The sequence below is a fragment of the Trachinotus anak genome, unplaced genomic scaffold (genome assembly GCF_046630095.1).
Source record: "Trachinotus anak isolate AG129_WGS33_773 ecotype Australia unplaced genomic scaffold, CSIRO_AGI_Tana_v1 ptg000021l, whole genome shotgun sequence".
Taxonomy (NCBI): Eukaryota; Metazoa; Chordata; class Actinopteri; order Carangiformes; family Carangidae; genus Trachinotus; species Trachinotus anak.
In genome coordinates, this window is record NW_027273872.1 from 18,972,254 (window position 1) to 18,992,790 (window position 20,537).

At 43.1% G+C, this 20,537-nt stretch overlaps 2 protein-coding genes across 4 annotated transcripts; one reads left to right on the forward strand and one right to left on the reverse strand.

Moving 5' to 3' along the window:
• Positions 1-894: 894 nt before the first annotated feature.
• On the reverse strand, positions 895-13,252 carry LOC139637830 (serine-rich adhesin for platelets). Its single transcript, XM_071506732.1, has 2 exons — positions 10,298-13,252; positions 895-9,710 (listed from the first exon to the last, which is right to left on the reverse strand). The coding sequence occupies exon 2, from the start codon at positions 9,629-9,631 to the stop codon at positions 1,436-1,438; it is 8,196 nt and encodes a 2,731-aa protein (XP_071362833.1). The 5' UTR covers positions 9,632-9,710; positions 10,298-13,252; the 3' UTR covers positions 895-1,435.
• Positions 13,253-13,385: 133 nt separating this feature from the next.
• rmnd5b (required for meiotic nuclear division 5 homolog B) lies at positions 13,386-19,985 on the forward strand. Of its 3 annotated transcripts, none has more exons than XM_071506740.1 (10): positions 13,386-13,522; positions 15,219-15,395; positions 15,593-15,735; positions 15,814-15,951; positions 16,124-16,224; positions 16,400-16,566; positions 16,828-16,993; positions 17,236-17,338; positions 17,422-17,576; positions 17,975-19,985. In XM_071506740.1, the coding sequence occupies exons 2-10, from the start codon at positions 15,257-15,259 to the stop codon at positions 18,036-18,038; spliced, it is 1,176 nt and encodes a 391-aa protein (XP_071362841.1). In that variant the 5' UTR covers positions 13,386-13,522; positions 15,219-15,256; the 3' UTR covers positions 18,039-19,985. The 3 variants fall into 3 exon arrangements, with proteins under 3 accessions (XP_071362841.1, XP_071362840.1, XP_071362842.1); XM_071506739.1 differs by having other exon boundaries at positions 13,439-13,566; XM_071506741.1 differs by lacking the exon at positions 13,386-13,522 and adding an exon at positions 13,724-13,873.
• Positions 19,986-20,537: the final 552 nt, after the last annotated feature.

Consider the following 20,537-nt stretch of genomic DNA (forward strand, 5'->3'; position numbering starts at 1 on the left):
TAGAAAATCACCATATTGTGTTTCACTGGGTCTTGTCAGGAAAAGGTTACCAGATACCTTTAGGATGGGGCTTTTAAGCTGCTGTACTGGTCTGTGGCACCATCCAGTGGTCACAGTGGTACAATGTGTCGCTACAAATTCACAATCGCAACAAGTGCATATCGGAGGTACCTGGTAGTACCTATTTACTCTGAATATCAGAGCTGTCTCTGTATTCAAAAGTTATGGTGAGGTAATCATTTTTCTTCAGTAACTTTTGTGTCATGTGACCTAGTGACTCCAAATCATGGAAATGATCATAAATTAGGGCTGATAGCTATTGCACATTGTTTGGAGTTACAGTGCCCTCTAAAGGCAGATAGAAAGCTAAGGGATGCAGCTAAAGTGTTCCTTTGCAAAGCTGGTTTCAAATATGCCAACATGAAACACATTACAGTTATAATATCTTTCAATAATTAATAATTGATCATTATTGTGCATGCTATCAACAAAGTCTCTGTATTCTTTGTTACAATCGGAAATCAGCATGTTTAATGGACTGTTAAAACCAATATTTGGTTTCACGTAACCCACATTGCATGTCTTTTTTAATTTAGTGATACTGACACCAACAACAAGAGTGGAGTCAGTGTTTGTGCACATATCCTGTGTGCACAGACACCTGCCTATAAAGAGTCAGTAAAAATTAGTCTTTATACTCATTCCCCGAACTGTATTTTCCATTCTAGCTGGACCTCTCACTTCTTTACAAGAATATATTAGCTGGAAAATTACATAACCAGAAAGCTCCAGTATTTAACACCTTAGTTACAGTACATGATCTGGCCACTAAATAAATGTTGAGAACTATAGAGAGGATCTATAGAAAAAGAGATTAAAGCATGAAAAAAGGAGCAATGTGATATGTGATACATTTTATTGGCATTGTTACAGACATCATGTGCACAAACTCACCCATCCAGTATTAGAGAAAAACAATAACAAAATAAATATGAGGTTCTTTTAAAACAGTATTTTCAAGTTTTTTTGGAGACATTTGTTATTAAAGTACAAACATCAGTAAATTAGTAAACCTATTGATTTATAGTGCCTGTGCATGACAGCTCAAGTTACAGTATGATGTTATAACCCTGTATCAAAAGTGACAAAAGTTTTAGTAGATCATTTTGAAATTAGGCAATCATCTTAAGAACACCTCATGGAAAAGGCTTACTCTCATGTTTTCAAAACATTAGCTCAAGAATCATATATCTCTTTCTATTAAAGCAGCCTAGCACAGAATAAGCAGCAGCAAATAAACAACAACCAAGAATCGCTCTCTTCAGTTGCAGTGTGAAAACTCAAATAACAGCACAGGCTAACATTAGACACCCCTTTTATACACTGTGTATTTAAAACCCAACAGGCTCCAGGAAGGCGGCCTCTATCCTCTATTTCAGGACCTTTTCCCCCCTGTTGGGGGTAGGTTGGGGGGATGTTTGTGGTAATAGTCTGGTGGGGTAGGATTGGGGCTTGCATTCATCCCTGTAGGGACATAATACATACTCTCCAGGTAGCTCTGGTCCAAAGGTGGATTGTTCTGGGGCTCTGGCTTGGACCCCTGACCAGAGTGATTCCTGTATCTGACCCCAGGCCCACTTGGGTGCATTGTTGCTGCAGCAGAGGCCTCAGGATAGCGGGGTGGCTGGGGCTGAGCCTGGGGGTGGGCTGGGGGAGGTGGTGCTGCATAGGGCATGTATTGTGGTGCAGAGGCATACATATTGGGGTTGTGGAGAGATGGGTATGGGGCTGCTGAGGGAGGATACAGTCCTGAATGTGACATTGCCTGCTGTGGGATGAGCACCTCCACATATTGGCCTGTCTCTGGGTCAAACAACATTTTCCTCAGTGGCTGTACAGGCACTTCAATATAAAAATACTTGCCAGTCTCAGGATCCAGGAGAACTCTGCGAGGTGTCTGTCCATAGTTACTCTCTGAGTACAAACTAGAGCTGTCACCCCCATATTCAGAGCCATAGGATGGCCCCAGACTTTGAGGGCCACACAAATACTGGGGATCCATAGGAGGAAGGCCAGGAGAGTGGCTGTGGCCAGAATCGCTGTAAGGAGCCCCAGCCATGCCTGGTGGCTGCTGTTGAGGGGATCTATGTACAGGGGGTCGTCGAGGGTCAATATGCTGAGGTGGCTGCAATGGCCGGTCAGCAGTGCAGGCCTGCATGAGTGAGGGGTGGGGAGGGCAGGGAGGAGGCTGGTGGAGAGGCTGGTATAATGCTGGTGGCTGGTTTGGACCAAGAGGACTTGATTTGGGAGAGCCGGGCTGGTAGTTCATTGGCTGAGGGTCAGGTCTGCACTGGAGGGGACGAAGAGGAGGCTGAGCCATTGGGTAGGGTAATGTCTGGCCTGGAGAGTGTGGAGGGGCAGGGGGGGTGAGGTTATGGGGGCTGCGGTGATGGTGAGCAGGTACAAGACCAGGGTGGGAAGGGCAGCCAGCTGTGCAGGAGCAGGGAGGAGGACGGGAGGAGGGTTGATAGTGATTTGACCTCCTGGGGGTCAGATCTGGGAGCATGAGAGGACTAAAGCTCTCTCTTTCATCGTAGCTTGGAGGGTCATCTGATGCATAAAAACACAGGTCATCTGTCCTTTGGCGGTGCTCACTGGACAGTGATCTGCGGCATGGCTGGTGTGTGTATCCTGGCACTTGTGTTGTGGGAACAGCAGTGGGTTGTTTTGTGTTGTTTGAAGTTACTGGCATAGCTTGTTCATGAGGGTATGCCATCCTGGGATATTGTGGTTGGCTGTTTGGATCCATAACAGCTGGCTGGCTTGGCTGGTTGGCTCCAGCTGAGGGGGGTCCAGTGACTTGGTTTGCTAGTGGGTCAGGAACTGGACCTAGAGCTGAGGTTGAACCTGTGCAAGTAGTGGATGTTGGAGCTAAGGCTGTTGGTCTTTGTGTGTATCTGGAGCTTTGAGGTGAGGCAGCTGGTTGTTGCTGATGCCCTCTGTCATTAGATGCCTCTGTCTCTGATGGTGCTGTCGACTGGTTTGAGAGGTTTGAGATGGTGGTTGCTGTTGTTTTGCTAGGTGGAGGCTTGAGGCTGGACACTGCAGACACAGCTAGTTTTTTTGTATAGTTTGATGTTGATGTGGACTCATTGGAGATCTTTCTATAGATGGTTGGCGAGGACACCACAATTGTTTGAGACCTCTCCTCACCTTGTGGTTTGACAGATGATGTTGTTGTTGAGAGTCTTTGTGCTTCATTTGGCATTGTTCCTAAATCTGCAGGTTTAAATTTGCAGCTTGGTTTTGGAGGCACAGCTGGCTTTTGAGAATTTTTAGCTATAGATTTAACTTCAATTGTTTGAGGCCTGTTTCCTGTGGAGTTCGTGGGCTTCTCTTGTTTCTGTGGGTCTTTAGACAGTGACTTAACCTCAATTGGCTGTGGTCTGAATCGTCTTACTGCAGGGGACCTTGGGGGAAAAGTTGGATCTACTCTTTTCACTGCTTCAAAATCTCCTAGATCCTTCTGTTTGGTGAGTGGTGGTGTTTGCTCTTGTGTATTCCTTAGTGGAGGAGCACTTTTCTGCTTTGCTGTGTCTTTTATTGGAGGCTTAGTGCAAACTCCGTCATCTTCTGTGGTCTTTGTAAGGGTGTCAGTGTTTTCAGACACTACTGAGGGGCGAGAGGGAGTAGATGATGAGGAGAATGTCCTCTCTCTATGAGCCTCAATTTGCCTACCATCTGAAGGCATGGTGATCTGAAGGGGGATCTCCAGGCAGTTCACATGCTTATGGGGAGCCCCTTTCTCTCCAGCTGCACTCTGACTGTCACCCACCACTGCTCCAATGTCTGCTTGGTAGCCTTTCTCTTTCAATAACATGGAAACTGAGTGGCCACTACTGCCAGAGGTACTGACAGGGGTAGTGGACCCAGGTGAAAGTGAAGCAGCTGGAACTGGGTTGGGAATCTCCTCCTGGGCTGGAGATGCAGATGTCTTGGTCTTGCTGGATCCATCCCTTATCAACACTACAGCTGTGGACACCTCTCTTTCTTTACTGGGCTGTTTGGGGAGGCTTCCGAGCATGGGAGGTTTTCTGTCTGTTCTAACCACCACAGCTTCACCCTCTTTGTCTGAAATTTTTTGCATTTCTGTCATAGCCTCTTGTTTTTCTGTTGCCTTTTTTAGATCATGTTGACAAGGCTTGGAAATTGCTGTGTCTCCTGTTGTGCAATTCTGTGGCTTTGCAGTCAAGGACTTTTGTGATTCTCTGCTTATCTCAGTAACATACTCTGGAGAAGCCTGGGGTTTCTCATCTGGGTTTTCTGATTCTTTCTTGCTGCATGACATTTTATTTTTGTCTTCTTTCCAGCAAACAGCCTTGTATTCTATTTGCATTGGCTGTGGACGAGACAGGGGCTTTCCTTTGCTTTTAGGAGGTGGAGATAAGGTCGGCTTCTTTGAATCATTTACCTCCTCTCTCTGTTGCACTTTCCTCTCCACCCTGTACTCCTCTTCCCTTTCCTCCCTCTTCTCCTCCTTCCTCATTTCTTGCCTCAGTTCCTGCTCCCCGCCTGCTATGACCTCTTTCCTCCTTTCTTCTTTTACTTCTTCCCTCCTTTCCTCATCAAAATTTTTCATTCTCTCTTCATTCACATGTGATGGTATTACAGCACTAGTTGCTTTGAAAGACAAATTATATGTATTTTTCACAAGCCGCCTCACATCTCTAACTTTGTGAATAGGGGCCTTAGCTTTATTATTGCCATTTCCTTCATCTCCCTCTGTTTTCTCATCCACACTGATCTCCCCTCTTTCATCTTTTTCTCTTAAGGACATTTCTGGGGAGGAAGCGTTGGGCTTGTTTTCTGCCTCAGGTGTGAGACTGACACTTAGAGAAGCTTTCTTTTTCTCCACGGCTTTGAGTGTAATCTCCTGTGTTTTTGACTTGTAGGCGCTCTTGTCACCCTGTTGCAGTTGTTTATGGTCCTCTGTGTTTTCACATTCCTGGTCTCTGTTTGTCATCCTGACCTGTGTGCTGTCGGCTCCAGTGGCAGAAGGAGCTCCTGTGCTCCCGGCAGTGGAATTTGCTGAGTCACCACCCTCCCTTTCGTCCCATGTTTTAATGTCATCTGCTCGTTGTACTAAAGTTGTGGACTGTTTACTATCAAATGGCACTTCAAATTCTGATCGCATTTCAGATTTTAATGAGGTTGCATTCCTGCTCTGGGAATCAGCCTCTTCACTGTCAGTCTGTGAAAAATTTACACTTCTGCTGCTGCTGGATGAACTTGGCCTGTTATAGGATCTCACTCCAAAGCTTTTTGGTGGTTTGACCTCATCCTTTGTGCTTGGTTCTCCTCTCACAAGAAAACCCTCAGATGAAAGACCATAATCTGATGGGAGACTGGAACTAAGATCATGTGTGTCAGGTTTTGGAGACTCTTTCTGTGGAGCTACTGCACTCTCTGTTGGTGGGCTGTTTTCCTCAAAAGCAGGGCTCACTTCTTCTGCTTGCTCATCTGTTTGTTTATCAGCACTTTGCATCTTCTTGGATAACACACTCTTGATGAGGCAAGTAGCCATCTTAGTTTTAGAACATGTTTCATCCAGGGAGGCAGATTTCTGGAGTTTGCCTTTTCTTTCATTTTTTTGATTGGGCTCCAGGCTGTGCTCAGAAGGGTAGCAGTCTTGCGTTGCTGCTGGTGTACTATGTTGTCTCATGAATGTCTCTCTAGAGTAACTCTTTGGAGATGGGCTTTCCATCAACACTGGTATCCCAGGACTACTATTTTCACTACTCTCATCCTGCTTCCCTTCAGCATTATTCTTTCTCTTCAGCTGGATCTGTCTCTTTGGCACTCCTCTTCTCACCCTCCTGGAGTCCTCTCTTTCCACAGCCACATCTACACACTCAAAGCTGCCCATCTCATAGCACCTTGATGGATCTAGGCCATCTGAGTAGTATGCAGGTGATTGCTGGAAGGAGAGCTCATCACTGTCCAGCTTTGGAGCAGAACCCCTGAAGTCAGCATAGGCCAGCCATGCGGGATTGACCCCAGCAGGGCTCTCCTGGGTAGATGGTTGAGAAATGTTGGTAGATGACCGGTGGCTGGAGTTGTACATGTCAAGGTAATCTACCTCAGGGCTTGACAGACTGTGAAAAGCCAAGTCTGTAAACCACTTCACTTCATTATCTGCCTCATCAAGCTCACTTCCCATGCTGGAGCTGGAACTCCGACAGGGCCTGCTCGTGGCCACACGTCCAGGAGACCTATTCTTGTTCTGGTGTAGAGGAGGTTGAAGCCGTCTGCTTGAACCACCACCCCTGGTGTCTTGTTGGGAAACACGTCTCAGAAGACTCTGTTGTTGCTGTAGCTGTCTGGAAGCGAGCAAGCTCTCTGAATAGGAATGCACTGTTGGCAGTCCCTGACGGGTCTCTCTGCTTGTGGGAGCTGCGCTGCGACTTGCAAGCCCTTTTCTATTCCTGGCATTGAATGACAGCTCAACCTGTTCCCCTCTGTAACTGGCATCCCCCTGCCACCCCTCCCCCTTTTCAGGAACCCGCTCCTCCCTCTTTCTCTCTTTCTCCATCTCTCTATCCCTTTGCCTCTCCCTGCCTATCTCTCTCTCCTCCTCCAGCTGCATTTCCCTCTCCATCTCCAATTGCTCCCCTAGTCTGACCCAGTGGGCCTGGCTATTATTGTCAACAGGGGCAACATTGGGGCTTTCCCTATTTGTCACTGCTTTTTTTAAATTACCACTTGGTGAGGATGCTACAACATGAGAGGGGCTTCTGTTCTGCCAATGTCTGTATGGTTTCTCAGGGGCTATGATGTGGACAGGTGTAAACCTGGTAAGTGGTGGAGAGGGAGTCCGCCTTCTGTTTACATGGTGGGCCATGTCCTCTGTCAACCTCTCTCTGTTTTCACGTCTAACTTTGGTTGAAAGATGTCTTCCTGAGTGCTCAGGTGTAGAAGCTGATTTTAATGAGCTACTGCTTTCAGAAGTTAGGGGATAAGTAGTGAACTGGAGCTGTGGGTTTCCCAGTCTCTGCACAGGTGAGACAGATGTAGCCCTGTGGACAGGTGAAATGGTTGGACTCCTGTCCTTAGAGACTGGAAGACTAGGGGAAGGAGACTTAATTTCAATTAGGTGATTATTAAAAGTGTCTTCTTTCTGAAAAAAACTATGGCCAGAGTCTTGTTTTTCCCCAGAAAAGGAGGATAAACTCCAGTTATCCTGAATGTTTATTCCCTTTGGTGATGATTCTCTCTTTGTGCTTTGTTGTTTAAATGAACTCTCTATCTTTTTCTCTGCAAAGAAAGGTGAAGTAAATACAGGTAAACAATCTGCAACCCCTGGTGAACTGCTTTTGATTTCAGCAAAAACTGATTTGTCTCCTCTGTCCAATTCAACTGTGGGTGACACGTTGTCTTTTGCCAATTTTTTGGGGCACTGTATTTCTGCAATATCTGGTGAAGAGAAATCTCTCTCAATTTCAGGTGTATTTCTCAGAGGAGGAGGAGTAGACTGTGTATACTGAGGGTGGTACTCTGTGGACAGGGCTGTGGGTGAAATCTGCTCAGGAGAAAGGGAAACAGGTGATGGATCTCTACTTCTAAGGTGCTGAGGTGAAGAACTTTGATGCTTGTCGGATGAAGGGGTTTGATATCTTAGCTCAGGTGAGGGAGTTTGATGCTTTGGCTGAGGTGAAGGTGTTTGGTGCCTCGGTTGATGCAACAAAGTAATTTCAGGCTGCGGAATAGGGCTTCTGAAGCCTGATATATGAGGCAAGTCTCGTGTTGTACCAGTGGACTCTGCAACACTGCTCCGTGTACTGTGTCTGCTTCGGGTAGGGGTGCTTGCTTCAGGGGACACAAGTGTCCTATCAGGTTCAGGGGTGGAGAGACGACAGAGCTCAGGAAATGGAGGAGTGTTCCTGTCCTCGGGCTGGACAACAGTGTATGAAATCCCTGTGATATGAGGGGATGAAGTGAAGCTTCTTTCTGAGGCAGAGTCAAAGTGAAGCTCTGGTGAGGATGCTGTAATCCTGATTTTAGGTGAGGGAGCACTTTGTCTGTGCTCTATGGGAGAGCAGTTGCTCCTAACTTCAGGTGATGGAGATAAACTATAACTTGTCACAGGCGAAGACACCTGGGTTCTGATTTCAGAAGGTGTTGAAATGTGTCTTATTTTAGGCAGGGAACCAGGAGAGGGAGTTCTTGTCCCTGTCTTAGCCGGAGAGGCAGCACTGAGCAGGCCAGGTGAGGGAGTTGTGTGTCCCAGTTCAGGTGAGACGCTATTCTCTGCAAGCTCAGGAGATGTTGCTGTTGAAATTACAGGTGAGGGAGGTGTGTAACGTGGGGCAGGTGTAGAAGCAGTACTGCCTGGTTCAACTGATAACCTTGAGCTTCGTCTCTCGGGAGTAGCTGTGGTGTCTCTTCCTGTAGTGGAAGGATCTGAAACCAGCTCAGGAGAACAGGGAGGCTCTTCTAAATCAGGTGTGGAGCCTCTGCTGAAAAGATCAGGCAGGGAGACCCTCCCTCTTAGCTCAGCAAAAGGAGATGATGCTTGAGTATCAGGGGAATAGGGCCTATTTTTTAGCTCAGGGGAGGCCAATGTTTCTCTTGACTGGGATGATAACTCTGTACTACTGGATGAGCGTAGTGGAGATGAAAGAGTGGCTCTAGATTCAGAGGCTGATTCTGTAAAATCTAGAGTGAACTCTTTGGGTAAGGGACTGCTCTGTTGGTTAATGTAGCTGCCCCTTGGCTCAGGTGAGTTTTGTGCTACCCTCAACTCAGGTGACTGGTTGTTGACTGATTCTGAGGAGGACGAGCTGACACAGTTCCTAGGCTCAGAGGAGTGACTTAGAGTTAACGATTGATGTGAGGGACTGTTACGTCTGTCTTTGAGAGTAGGAGCACTTCTCCCTGGTTCAGCTTCTGAATGAGCTTGTCTTAGATCAGACGATGATGGTGAATGTCTTTTTTCGACTGAGGAAGAAGATAAAGATGAAGCTCTTCCCTCTTGACTGATGATATAGGAGCTATTATGTTCAGGAGAGGAGGTTCTCTCACCAGTGTTGAAGACTTCAGATGGTGGGCTAGCTGTACTAAGCTGAGGTCCCGGCGATTTCCGTTTCGGTTCTAAATTTGAGCTACTGCCCTCAAAAACGTCTGGATGCCCTGAGCCCAGTCCCTCGCCCTCTGACAGCCTCCTCTGCGAAGACACCAGAAGACTCTGCGATAAGGGGCTGTAAAGCCTTTCTCTTGAATCTTCAAAGCCCTCCTCTCCTTCACTGGAGCCCTGTGCAGTGTGGTAAGAGCCTGAGGACTCGTTCAGATCATCCACCAGTGGTGATGCAGCAGTTATCCCGTCCAACTCCCTCTGGGAAGGGACAAAGGACCCGACAGCAGAACTGCTTGAATGGGAGGGCGACTCTCTGTCGTCTCCAAAAATGTCACACAGGCAAGTGGTCTCAGAGATGGCACTGCGCTGAGTAGGGACGTTAATGATGTCAAAGATTTCAACGTGGTTGGGGGTGCCGTCACGATGGCACATAGAAAAAGTACGGGGCGCACTGCGCAGGAAGGAGTAGCTGTCCCCCTGGAGAGTCCAGCTGTCCATCGCTAGTCCACAAGCTCCAAATTCTAACTGTGGCCAGTCCAGTCCGCTGCTTCAGTCTGCTCTGGGCTCTGTTCCTGGACTGGAAATAAGATATTGTCACCTGAAAGGTGTGTATCTCATTCATTTATACCACAAGTAACATTTGGTGAATATCACTGACAGGCAATAGTGTATAAATCCCAAATATACAGGCTAAAGTGTGTAGTTTTTTCTGTTATGTTAGCTTGCCAACAATAAATGTATCTTTAACCCTAAAATATTCTGAGAATACTTGCAACTTCCAAAAGGGGCTCAGAATATAAATATAACTCTGTCACTATGCCTTAAAAAGCAGTGGCAAGCAACCTGAAATTAAATTAATATATAAACATTCACTTTAATTTGATAAAAACATTTAGTCATGTACCAGAAATTTTGTGTAGTCTACGTGTTTAAAAACTCACAAGATTTCATCAAGACATGAAACTGTACATAAAGTGCAACCTATTTTAAATTACAAGGACTGAGATTATTATTATTCATCTCAGATATATGGAAATTGACAATTTTTGCATTAGCTCTGCCCAATATATACCCTTTATCTAAGCTGTCCTTATTGCTTTGGTGTAGGACTGACTAGAGATGGAAAAGCTTAAGTAGAGAAAGACAGAATGATTGGTACTGTACCGTTTGGCCAATGATGAGGCTTTCCCAAGGGCATTGAGTTCCTCTGTGTCGAAATATCTGCCCCTCATCCAGCAAACTGCCTCTCAAAATCCACAGCACACTCCAAGTTTACAAGATCCCTGTGCAAATGCCGAATCCTGGACTGAACCGCTCCGCACAGCTCAGTCTGGCAGTGTCACACTGGCTAGACCACTTCAGAATGTCAAAGGCATTGCTATGTATCAGACTTGAATAGAAAAAGCAAAGATGGGCATCTCACTCGGACACATTACATCCTCTAATGCTCCCATCTCTATTTCTGCCCCTCCCTTCTGAGCTGGCCTCAGGGAAAGCACTTACTGAATCTAACCTGGATCTTTTTTCTTCTCCAGACTGGGGTTTGGTTGGGCATTGGCTTTTCAGTGTGAGCTAGCCTGGGGTGCAGCACTGGGGGTGGGTTGGTTTATAGTTAGCAGCAGGTGCTGATCCGGCCAGGACGGATGAGTGCGCCTGGAATTTGACACTTAGAGCCAGCTCAGTCACAGGGCCCCTCTATATATAGACCTATACTATCAGGGCCAGATAGCCATAGTTTTAGCTGTTTGATTGGGCAGACTGGTGGGAAAGAAAGGGGAAATACCGAGCTCGAAGTACAGCCCAAACATTGTCCACTTGACCACAACATATGAGGTTATATTTAACATTGACAGTGTAGTTGGTGTATACTTTCTTTGTGTGTGTGAAAATATGCGTGTGTGTGTGTGTGTGTGTGTGTGTGTGTGTGTGTGTGTGTGTGTGTAAATGCTACGGTGTGACTGGGGTACCACAGGGCAAAGGTTAACACAGACCACCCGACTTTGACAGCTCACATGCAAAATCCCTGTGCACTGCATGTTAGGTAGCAACACTTGCATAACATTGGTAAAGTGCTCTCACATGTTTCCAGTCACGTTTTCCCTTTTAATGTCTAGATATTCTGTGTTCCAAGATCTATACCACAAATTACATTTTTTGTTATAAATTCATGTTTAAGCTTGCCTGTCAACACATGACAAGCATATGATCAAAACTGTCAAAACAAAGGGGGTCATGTCATTTACTGTATGTATTACTGTTGCTACAATAGCAGTACTCTCTGAGCCACACTGAAACCGTCTGGGCATGTTTGATGGTAGTGAGTTTGGATAAGCCCTCTGTCCCTAACCTAATACCTCATGAGATTACCATTCATTTTCAGTCATTAAGTCATTCGGAGCAAGCCAATGGAAAATCTTTGATTGCAGCCCTGACTGAATGTTGCATAAGGCTCTCACTAAGGGTATATTGTATCTGTAGTATCAAGTGGTTTAGAGATTGTTCTCAACACTAGAAAGTCAACAAGCTATTTTATGTATGGCATCATGCATATGTCATTTGGCTCACTCTTCTGTCGGAAGAGTTGTACATTGCCGCAAGTGCACAAATTTTTAGTGTGGCAAGCCAAAATGGGAACTGAGTCTATGACCTTGGTGGAGTAAGTGCAATATGGCTCTACTCACAGAGCTATACAACAGCTATATATCTTCTTCTTTTATTCCAGATCCACTTTCAAATATATCTTGTCGGTGACTTCAGATTTCACTGGAGGCTCAAATGGCATGACAAGTGTGGATCATTATTCCTCTGAAGAATTAACAGGTACCATAGAGAGGACAGATCATATGGTGCGTTTAGAGCTCATACAGCAAACTGCCGTGCACTATTTCATTATGTTTGGTAAATACATGTTGACATAAATTGAGTAACATGGAGTAAAAAGTGGCCTTTGAGAACAATAAAGTTTTGAAAGGTTGCAGAGGATGACATGCATGCATATGTAAGTGCATATGCGTGTGCTGGCTAGGAGAGAGTACGAACTGAAGTGTACAGAAGTGCTGATAAATTTGAACCTCTGCGGTTATGGCAGCACAGCAGACTGGAGGAGGACTCAAAGGGAAAGAATGATGAGCACCTCAGCAATGGGGAGCTTTAGTCTACATCACTGACAGATTAGTCATACAGTCTGCTCGAGTTCAAAGACCTCACCCATCCTCACTCTTAGCAATGCAACACACCAATAAGATGTGCATAATCAATATTCTGCATGGGCATCTGTAAGTGGACTAAAGTATAAACCTTCTACAACAAATGGGCTTGGCAAAGGTCGATGTTTAGTTTCCACATGTTGAGCAAAGCACTTCTTTAAGTGTGAAGATAAATAAACATGACTTACCTTCTAAAATTCATCACAGCTGTTTTTTCTGCTCGGGCTCTATTTGGGGGCTAAGATGGTCAACAAGGGTCTAATCTCATGATGGGTTATTTAAGTGCTAGTATGTATGACAAACAGAAAGAATAAACATAAGATCACATTTCAAATGTATCTTTTTTGAACTGACCTAGTTGCTCTTTTAGGATATAACACTTCATGACCAAGCTGTACACAAGTCACCTTTCTCATATTACTTATTGATACTTTGTTTTGGTTATCAGTGATGGACAAATTTTTAGGTACTTTATACAATTTTTGTGGAACAGAGTACCTTAAGGGAACCTTCCTACAAGGTTCTTCAAGGGTTACATTTTACCAACCTCAACAAACCGCAGAAAAATCCCACAGTAGGATTTCATGGATGACAAAAGCAAATAATTGTGCTGCAACACATAATACACACTCTTCCCCGTGTTGTATGTTGCCCTGGCAGGGAAACAGTGAGCGGCTGGTCACCTGGCTAACTGTGGCAGAATCAGTACTTTATGCTACTTTATACCTTTGCTTCATTACATTTCAGTGGGAAATATTATAGATTTTACTCCACAGTACTCTACTCTGCAGTACTGACTAGTTACTTCATAACTGAAGATCAGATTATCTTAAAATATGATTCTTTGCACATACTAGAGATTAAACTACCCAAGAATACATATAAAAAATAGCACTGCCGTGACCAGCTACATCACAACATTAAAATTATGTTTACATATTGATGCATCAGTATCCTGTGACGAACCTGCAACGTATGAGTTGTGACAGCTTCAAAACGCCATTGTGCTGAAGTGCATACATCAGATTTCATTCAGTTAAAAATCATACATACAGAGCAACTGAGAGATACGACCCTGAGATGTCGCAGAGAAAATGACTTTTATTGTGAAATGACCAGTTAAGGCAGAATGCGACACAGGAAGTTGCGCATTACGACTGCTGGTGAAGTGTTGCCATAACAGGCAAGTGGCTAACGCTAATGTTTGCTAACTAATTAGCACGATAGGTGAGTGGCGCTTATTTAAACATATCTTAAAATTCAATTAAACGGCGAAATATGTTTGAATTGTTGGAATAATACAAAATAGCGAGCTGTCATTTCTCTCCTGAAATTATTTGGGCCTTGTCAGTGACCAGCAGGCTAACATCAACTAGCTAGGTAGCTGCTAGCAATGGCGAGCTTTTGTGGCTAGCTAGAGACTGTGATAGCGTTTGTTTATGTTAGCTCCGCGACAGCTTAATTTTATAAAATTACCTGATCGAATCAAAATGTCTTTTTAGCAACCCGTGACACTTAATGTTTATGATTGTGGGTGAGTAATAAAAATACAAAACGTGTCATTTCATCATTGAAACACAAATGTTGGTGTTGGTTACCTCTGTTACGGTAGGTGGACATTTTCTGTGTTCAGCTCACAAGCGGAGAGTTACAGCAAAGCTGTGCCTAACAATGATTTTGATTTAAAAAAGATATTAAAATAACAATGGCGGAGTGCAGACCAGCTGCTCAAACAAAATCCCAGATGAACATTTTTGTTTGTTACCTTGTGATTAAATTAAACTTTTGTATGTCTGCGACGCTAGCCGCGACCAACGTTAGTAAACACTAGGCCGCAGAGTACAGAGGGTGCCTGCTTCTCATCATGTTAAGGCCTTGCTAGTTGTTAGCAGTGTCACACCAGGCCAACTTTTAATCAGGGCAGTACTAGATAGGTTTGCTTTTGTTCATACCTCGATAAAAAACGACTGCCTACCAGCTGTTAAAGGTCTTTAAACGCGTCATTGTACCCCAGCGCTTGTGAAAGCTGTGTGACAGTCGTGGGATTGTCAGGTCATGTCAGTTTTATCAAACACTTGTTTATGACACTGAAAAAATGGACTGGGATCTCCTTTTAATAGGTCCACAGTTCGAATTTGTAGGATTTTCCCTTGGGTGAAAACCGCTGCAGCAAACTTCAAACATCTGGAAACTACACACTTCAATGAAAAGAGAAAACAATAACATCAATAATTGGAGCCTGACCAAAACATCAGCTGAGCTAGTGTACCAGTACTGGCATGTGTGTTGGCTGATAGTTTAGAGGAAATTGTTATTCAGGGAGGCCAGATATCTGTGAAGCAGTTTAGAAACAGTATTTTATTATTTAGCGCTGCCAGGTTTTTCTTTCAATTATAAATGGTCCTGCTTAGCACACATCTTGGTCACAATTTTTAAAAAATATATTTTTTGGATTCTTGTCAAAAATGGTTATTTCATGTATTTAGGGAAAAAAAATCATTGAGTTGTATATGAATTTTCAAGAAAATTAAATTGCCTAGTTTCAGCTGCTCAAATGTGAGGATTTGCTGCTTTTCTGTGTCGTATGTTCGTATTTTAACATAATATCTTTGGGGTTTTTAGATGCTTCTCAGATAAAACAAGTGATGGGAAGACATCACCTTGGCCTTTAGGAAAGAAGAAAATTGTGCCTGACATTCTGATTCATTGTAAAGATAAATGGAAGATTAATATATAATGAAAATAGAGCATTAGTGGATATAGTGATGTATTGTTATGAAACTCTCAAATATTAAAAAAACATCAGAAATCCAGTATCAGTTGGGCCTTACTGAATGTAACAAACTACTTTTCCCTTCTGATTTTTATCTTAAATCTAGGTGTCAGTGTTGTGTGTGTGAGTGTTCCAGTCTGAACCATGGAACAGTGTGCATGTGTGGAGAGGGAGCTGGAGAAAGTGCTCCATCGCTTTGTAATGTACGGCCACCAGTCTGAGGAGAGGCTAGATGAGCTCCTGCGCAGTGTCTGTGAGATACGAGGACAGCTAGTTGCCTTTGGTAAGAAAAACTTTTAAACACTATTAGGATACAACATGTGTAAGTTAAGTGAATTAAGTCTTATTTTTATAGTAGTTTAAATTTCTTTGTCCCATCATAAACAAAAATGCTTTGTTTATCATAACTCCTCATGCACATAATATTGTAAATATTGTATTTTTGACATAGTTAAAACTTCTCCTCTTTCTGTTTTGCAGGAGTACAAGATGCAGACTTAACAGTCTTATCTCAGACAATGGCCCAGTGTTGTAAGAATATCAAAGAAACAGTGCAGATGCTAGCCTCCCGACATAAGGACATTCATGGCAGTGTATCAAAAGTGGGCAAAGCCATTGACAGAGTAAGGACAGCCGGCAATTTTATTTAACATTTAACATTTCATATACACAAACATCAACTCTGACATGCTTCTCTACAGAATTTTGATGCAGAAATCAGTGCTGTGGTGGCAGAGACAGTGTGGGACACCCCAGAGAGACAGAAATACTTGAGTGAGACCATTGTGGAGCACCTGTACAGACAAGGAATGCTCAGTGTGGCAGAAGATCTGTGTCAGGTAAACGACTGAAACCTTCGGTCTGATGTTTTTGGTGTAAACTTGCATGAAAGGCTGTGTGGCAACCTCCTTCTGAAATTCACAAATGACATCAAATTTTATGTAATCCTTGTTTTTTTTTTTTAAGATAATTGTGGGATTAACTCTACTTTGAAATACCATTGTTTTCTAGGAGTCTGGTGTAGTTATAGATATGAGTATGAAGCAGCCTTTTCTGGAGCTGAACAGGATCCTTGAAGCTCTGAGGATGCAGGACCTCAGGCCGGCACTAGAGTATGTTATTTTAATTTATTTTTTACATTTTCTTTGTTTACTTTTCTATCAGCTTTGTTAAAAGAAAGAAATAGCTGATCTGACTGTTTTCACACTCTGGCGGTGATAAAGAACTAACTGTGTTCAGCATTTTAAGAGCGTTGACATCAACTTGTTCACGTCTGCCCCTTCTTAGGTGGGCCGTGACGAATCGGCAGCGCCTTCTGGACCTGAACAGCAGTTTAGAGTTCAAACTGCACCGCTTGTACTTCATCAGTCTGCTCAGTGGAGGAATCTGCAACCAAATGGAGGCCCTGCAGTATGCCAGACATTTTCAGCCCTTCGCCTCTCAGCACCAGAGAGGTAGGCACAATACAGCAATATAATCTTAGTGACATTCTTGATACAAACACACAAAGATGCTTAACTTGAGACGTGTTTTTTTCTTAAACTTGAAATAATTTGAGTCTCTTTTATGTAGGGACCCTGCTCATAATTCGGGTGTTGTATAATAGCAACCAAGAAGAAATTAATGTATTCTTAAGGCAAATGTTATGAAGCCTACTACACATTACGCGTGTGAATTATCTTTTTTTCCACTCCTGTACTTTTTTGTTCCTTCAGATATTCAGATCCTGATGGGCAGCCTGGTGTATCTGCGTCATGGCATTGAGAACTCTCCATACCGCAGTCTGCTGGAGACGAATCAGTGGGCAGAGATTTGTAACATTTTCACCAGAGATGCCTGCGCTTTACTGGGCCTCTCCGTAGAGTCTCCACTAAGTGTTAGGTCAGGAAACTATGAACAACTCAAAAACTCATCCCCGATCTCCTTTTAACGTATTTACATTCATACCAAAGTTAAGGCTAAAGTTGAAACAGTTAGCAGATTTTTTCCATTTTTTTTAACATGAATGATAAACAATGTTATTGCTTTGTCATCACTATGTTGTATTATTTAAGCCTGTTTTTTTTTTTTTTTTTTTAAAGATCAGCAGTAAAAGTTTATCAATATTGTCTATTTCTCTGCAGCTTTGCATCAGGCTGTATGGCCTTGCCAGTGCTGATGAACATCAAGCAGGTGATAGAGCAGAGACAGTGCAGTGGAGTCTGGACACACAAAGATGAGCTGCCTGTGAGTCTCCTGAATTTCTAGAAGACATCGTTTTTCATTCTTTCTCAGCATTCATGTAATTCACAGCCTTTCTGTTCATTTAGATTGAAATTGACCTCGGGAAGAAGTGCTGGTACCACTCTGTGTTCGCCTGCCCAATTCTTCGGCAGCAGACCTCAGAGAGCAACCCTCCCATGAAGCTCATCTGTGGCCATGTCATCTCCAGAGATGCCCTCAACAAACTGACTAACGCTGGAAAGTAAGTTGGAAATGCAGCTAGATTTATATGCACATGGTAGCAGAGGTTTAAAAACACCTTGTTTTATATTGTTGTGGATCAAAACATGGAACTCCCTCATGCTCATTCATGGTGAAATGTTCTCAGCTAATTAACCACATTAAAAAAAGGAAGCAATAATATCCAAGATTCGAGAGTTAGCTTCTTGGCTTATGTTGCATCTTGGTGCTATTATGTTGGGAAATTAAACCTGGAAGACAGTTACCAACCATGAACATGGGGGTAGGGGGATTCAGCAAGTATTATCTAGAATGTAAAAAAATGAAAAATTAAAAACATAGTAGTACACTTCAGGAAATGACCAGCAGTGTTGTAAAGTGTACACCATTCTAACACCCTGTTCCTGACCCCATCCTCAGGTTGAAATGTCCGTACTGCCCCATGGAGCAGAATCCGTCACATGCCAAGCAGATCTACTTTTGATACCACACACTTTCCTCATGAGTAAGGATGAAGTTCCCTGGAGCTCTTCGCATTTCCAGGACCATTTGCTCTGGCCCTTTTCCTCTGTCCCTGGCCTCTTGGCCTGTTATTGTAAGCATTAAGGTTTTATCCCAGTGCTCCTCTGGACAGCCTTGGCCATCCCGTAACCCACCTCGGACCCTCCAACTTTGCGTAGTTCACAGAGTCCTGCGGAGAAGGTCCAACTACAACTTGTAGTAGAGTGAGGAGTCTGTCAATAAAGAGAATAACTTCACAAAGAAGCACCTCTGAAAAAGGATCATTCATTGAAACTCATTTGCAAATACCTGCAGAGTTATAGGCTTATCTTTTAAATATGTAATACTTTATAGTGTTTGTTTTCTCGGTTTTATCGACTGCTTGAGTTGGATGACTGCTTCTTTTTTTCTTTTTCTTTTTTTTTGGACAGAAGCAGTTAGATGATTATGGATGGGTGAGCGTGGGTAAATGGCATAGATAGACAGTGTTTGACTTCTGGATGGTAATAAACTTCTATTATACATGAGAAAAACCACAGTAACAAACTGTAGTAGGTTTATTATTTGCTGGTGAGGGGAACTGTGGAGGTGTGTCTTGAATTGAACTCTTTGATTGTGACCCATTACTCCTCCATAATGTAATAAAGGCCTCACGTAGCTTGAAAGTCACTGTTGGCTGATGTATCCATTTGATCAGTAGAACAGTTGACTAACTCATCAATGGTGGAACAGCTATTTTTGTGACCGACTGCACCAGCAAGATTTTCATCATTATAGAAGCCATTTGTCTTGTTCTATGTATGTATTTAACAAACAACGACAAAAAGGAAACTAAAAATATATACTACTGTGAAATGTGCTTTGTTTCAATTTTTCATTGCAACCGCCAGAACAGCTCATGTAAAATAGTAAATTAAACTGAAGAGCAACATGCATAATCAACACTACTGTGTAACTTTCAGAACTAACGACTCAACAGTTCACATCACGGTTGTGCCATCGCCTCACTCTGCCCTGCATTGTGTTTCCTAAGCTTGCACGCCATGTGATTTGGAGATGTAAAGTGGTGTGACGGTAGCCGTATGGTCTGACTTGCAGTGACTGTAGGCTTGTGATTCAGCTTTACTCGTCGTGAGTGGGAGGGAGTCCTCTGATCAGTGTGGCTGTTGTTTAATATATAACTTAGAAAATGCCTCTGCTGCAATAGGTTTGGCTTTTATTTTAAATTGAGTCAGAATAGAAACATTGAAATCCATACATTTCCTCAGGGTTCATTGTAACAGTTCATACCACACCTTGCAGTTAGTATTAAAAGTTGTACATTTTATGTAAGGAGTCTTGAACAAAGACTACACATATTTCATTATTGGGGCTGATAGCTTGGGTCTTGCAGGAGATTGTGTATATTATTCAACTGGTGATGTGTAAGCATACACTGGGGGAAATGTGTCACAAACTCCAAGCCATTTGGATGTACAATACAGTATGTTTAGGTGATAAATACTAATAATGCAAGTTCCCGGTGTCCTCTTGAAAATGGTGATGTCACCTCACACCCGAGTGAGGCTAACTTGTTCAGCAAGCACTGCACCAGCATAGCTCACACTGACAATGCAACATTACCCTCAGTTTGTAAGTCAGAGTTTCAGATAAACATATATTTTGGTTTCATTTGGAATGGGTTTAAGCACATGTTTTGTGTGGACTTTCACTGAATTTCCTCTGTTTTTCTTTGGTTGACAATCATTCATTGCTTCTTTGAGTGTTCCTTCAAATAGACTGCTAGCGCTCTGAACTTCTGTTGTATTAATTTTGTTGAATGTTTGCATTTCCTGCTTTTGTGTGTTATGCAACCTTTATTGTAAATATTTATCCTCTAACATGTTTCATATACTTGCATCTGAAATTAAAATAAAAATTTATACTCCAAGTCAGTTTTGGAGGCGTGTACTGGCATTGAGTGGTGGACTGCTCCTACCACAACCACAGCTGCCCGTTCCTTTTTTCACATCACCACTTGGTGGAGCTAGTGCTACATAATCTATACTTACACTAAATTGCCTTGAAGTCTATTACATCTGAAGTTTGAGGTTTTAATTTGAATGAGTTTCACATTTTTTATTAATAAATTATTCACTAATAATTAATCATGCCATTTTATCGGATAAATGGAATTCTTGTTGATGGCATTCAGCGCTGCAATCCTCCTACAGAGTGATAACATGTATGAGGTAAGAATCTTTTCTCATCCCACTTCAGTAAATCACTCAACCTCTCCTGAGCTGTGCAGTTATATTAAGCCCCAGTTTATATAATGTTTTAAATGCCAAGGTAAGGGCCATGTGAGTCAGCTGCGGCTCATAACTATTCAGATTAGCAGAAAAAACTTGTGTTATGGACTCGCATGTGCTGTTTCTCACTCGTCACACTACTTTATATATATATGCTCTCACTTATGCATACCCATAAACGTCACACATTT

What these genes read in the sequence shown, in the direction of transcription:
- LOC139637830 (XM_071506732.1), bottom strand. Translation starts at nt 9,631, where the DNA reads ATGGACAGCTGGACTCTCCAGGGGGACAGCTACTCCTTCCTGCGCAGT.
- rmnd5b (XM_071506740.1), top strand. Translation starts at nt 15,257, where the DNA reads ATGGAACAGTGTGCATGTGTGGAGAGGGAGCTGGAGAAAGTGCTCCAT. An exon ending in AGGACAGCTAGTTGCCTTTG is followed by an intron (nt 15,396 to 15,592) that starts GTAAGAAAAACT and finishes TCTGTTTTGCAG; the next exon opens with GAGTACAAGATGCAGACTTA. An exon ending in TGGGCAAAGCCATTGACAGA is followed by an intron (nt 15,736 to 15,813) that starts GTAAGGACAGCC and finishes GCTTCTCTACAG; the next exon opens with AATTTTGATGCAGAAATCAG.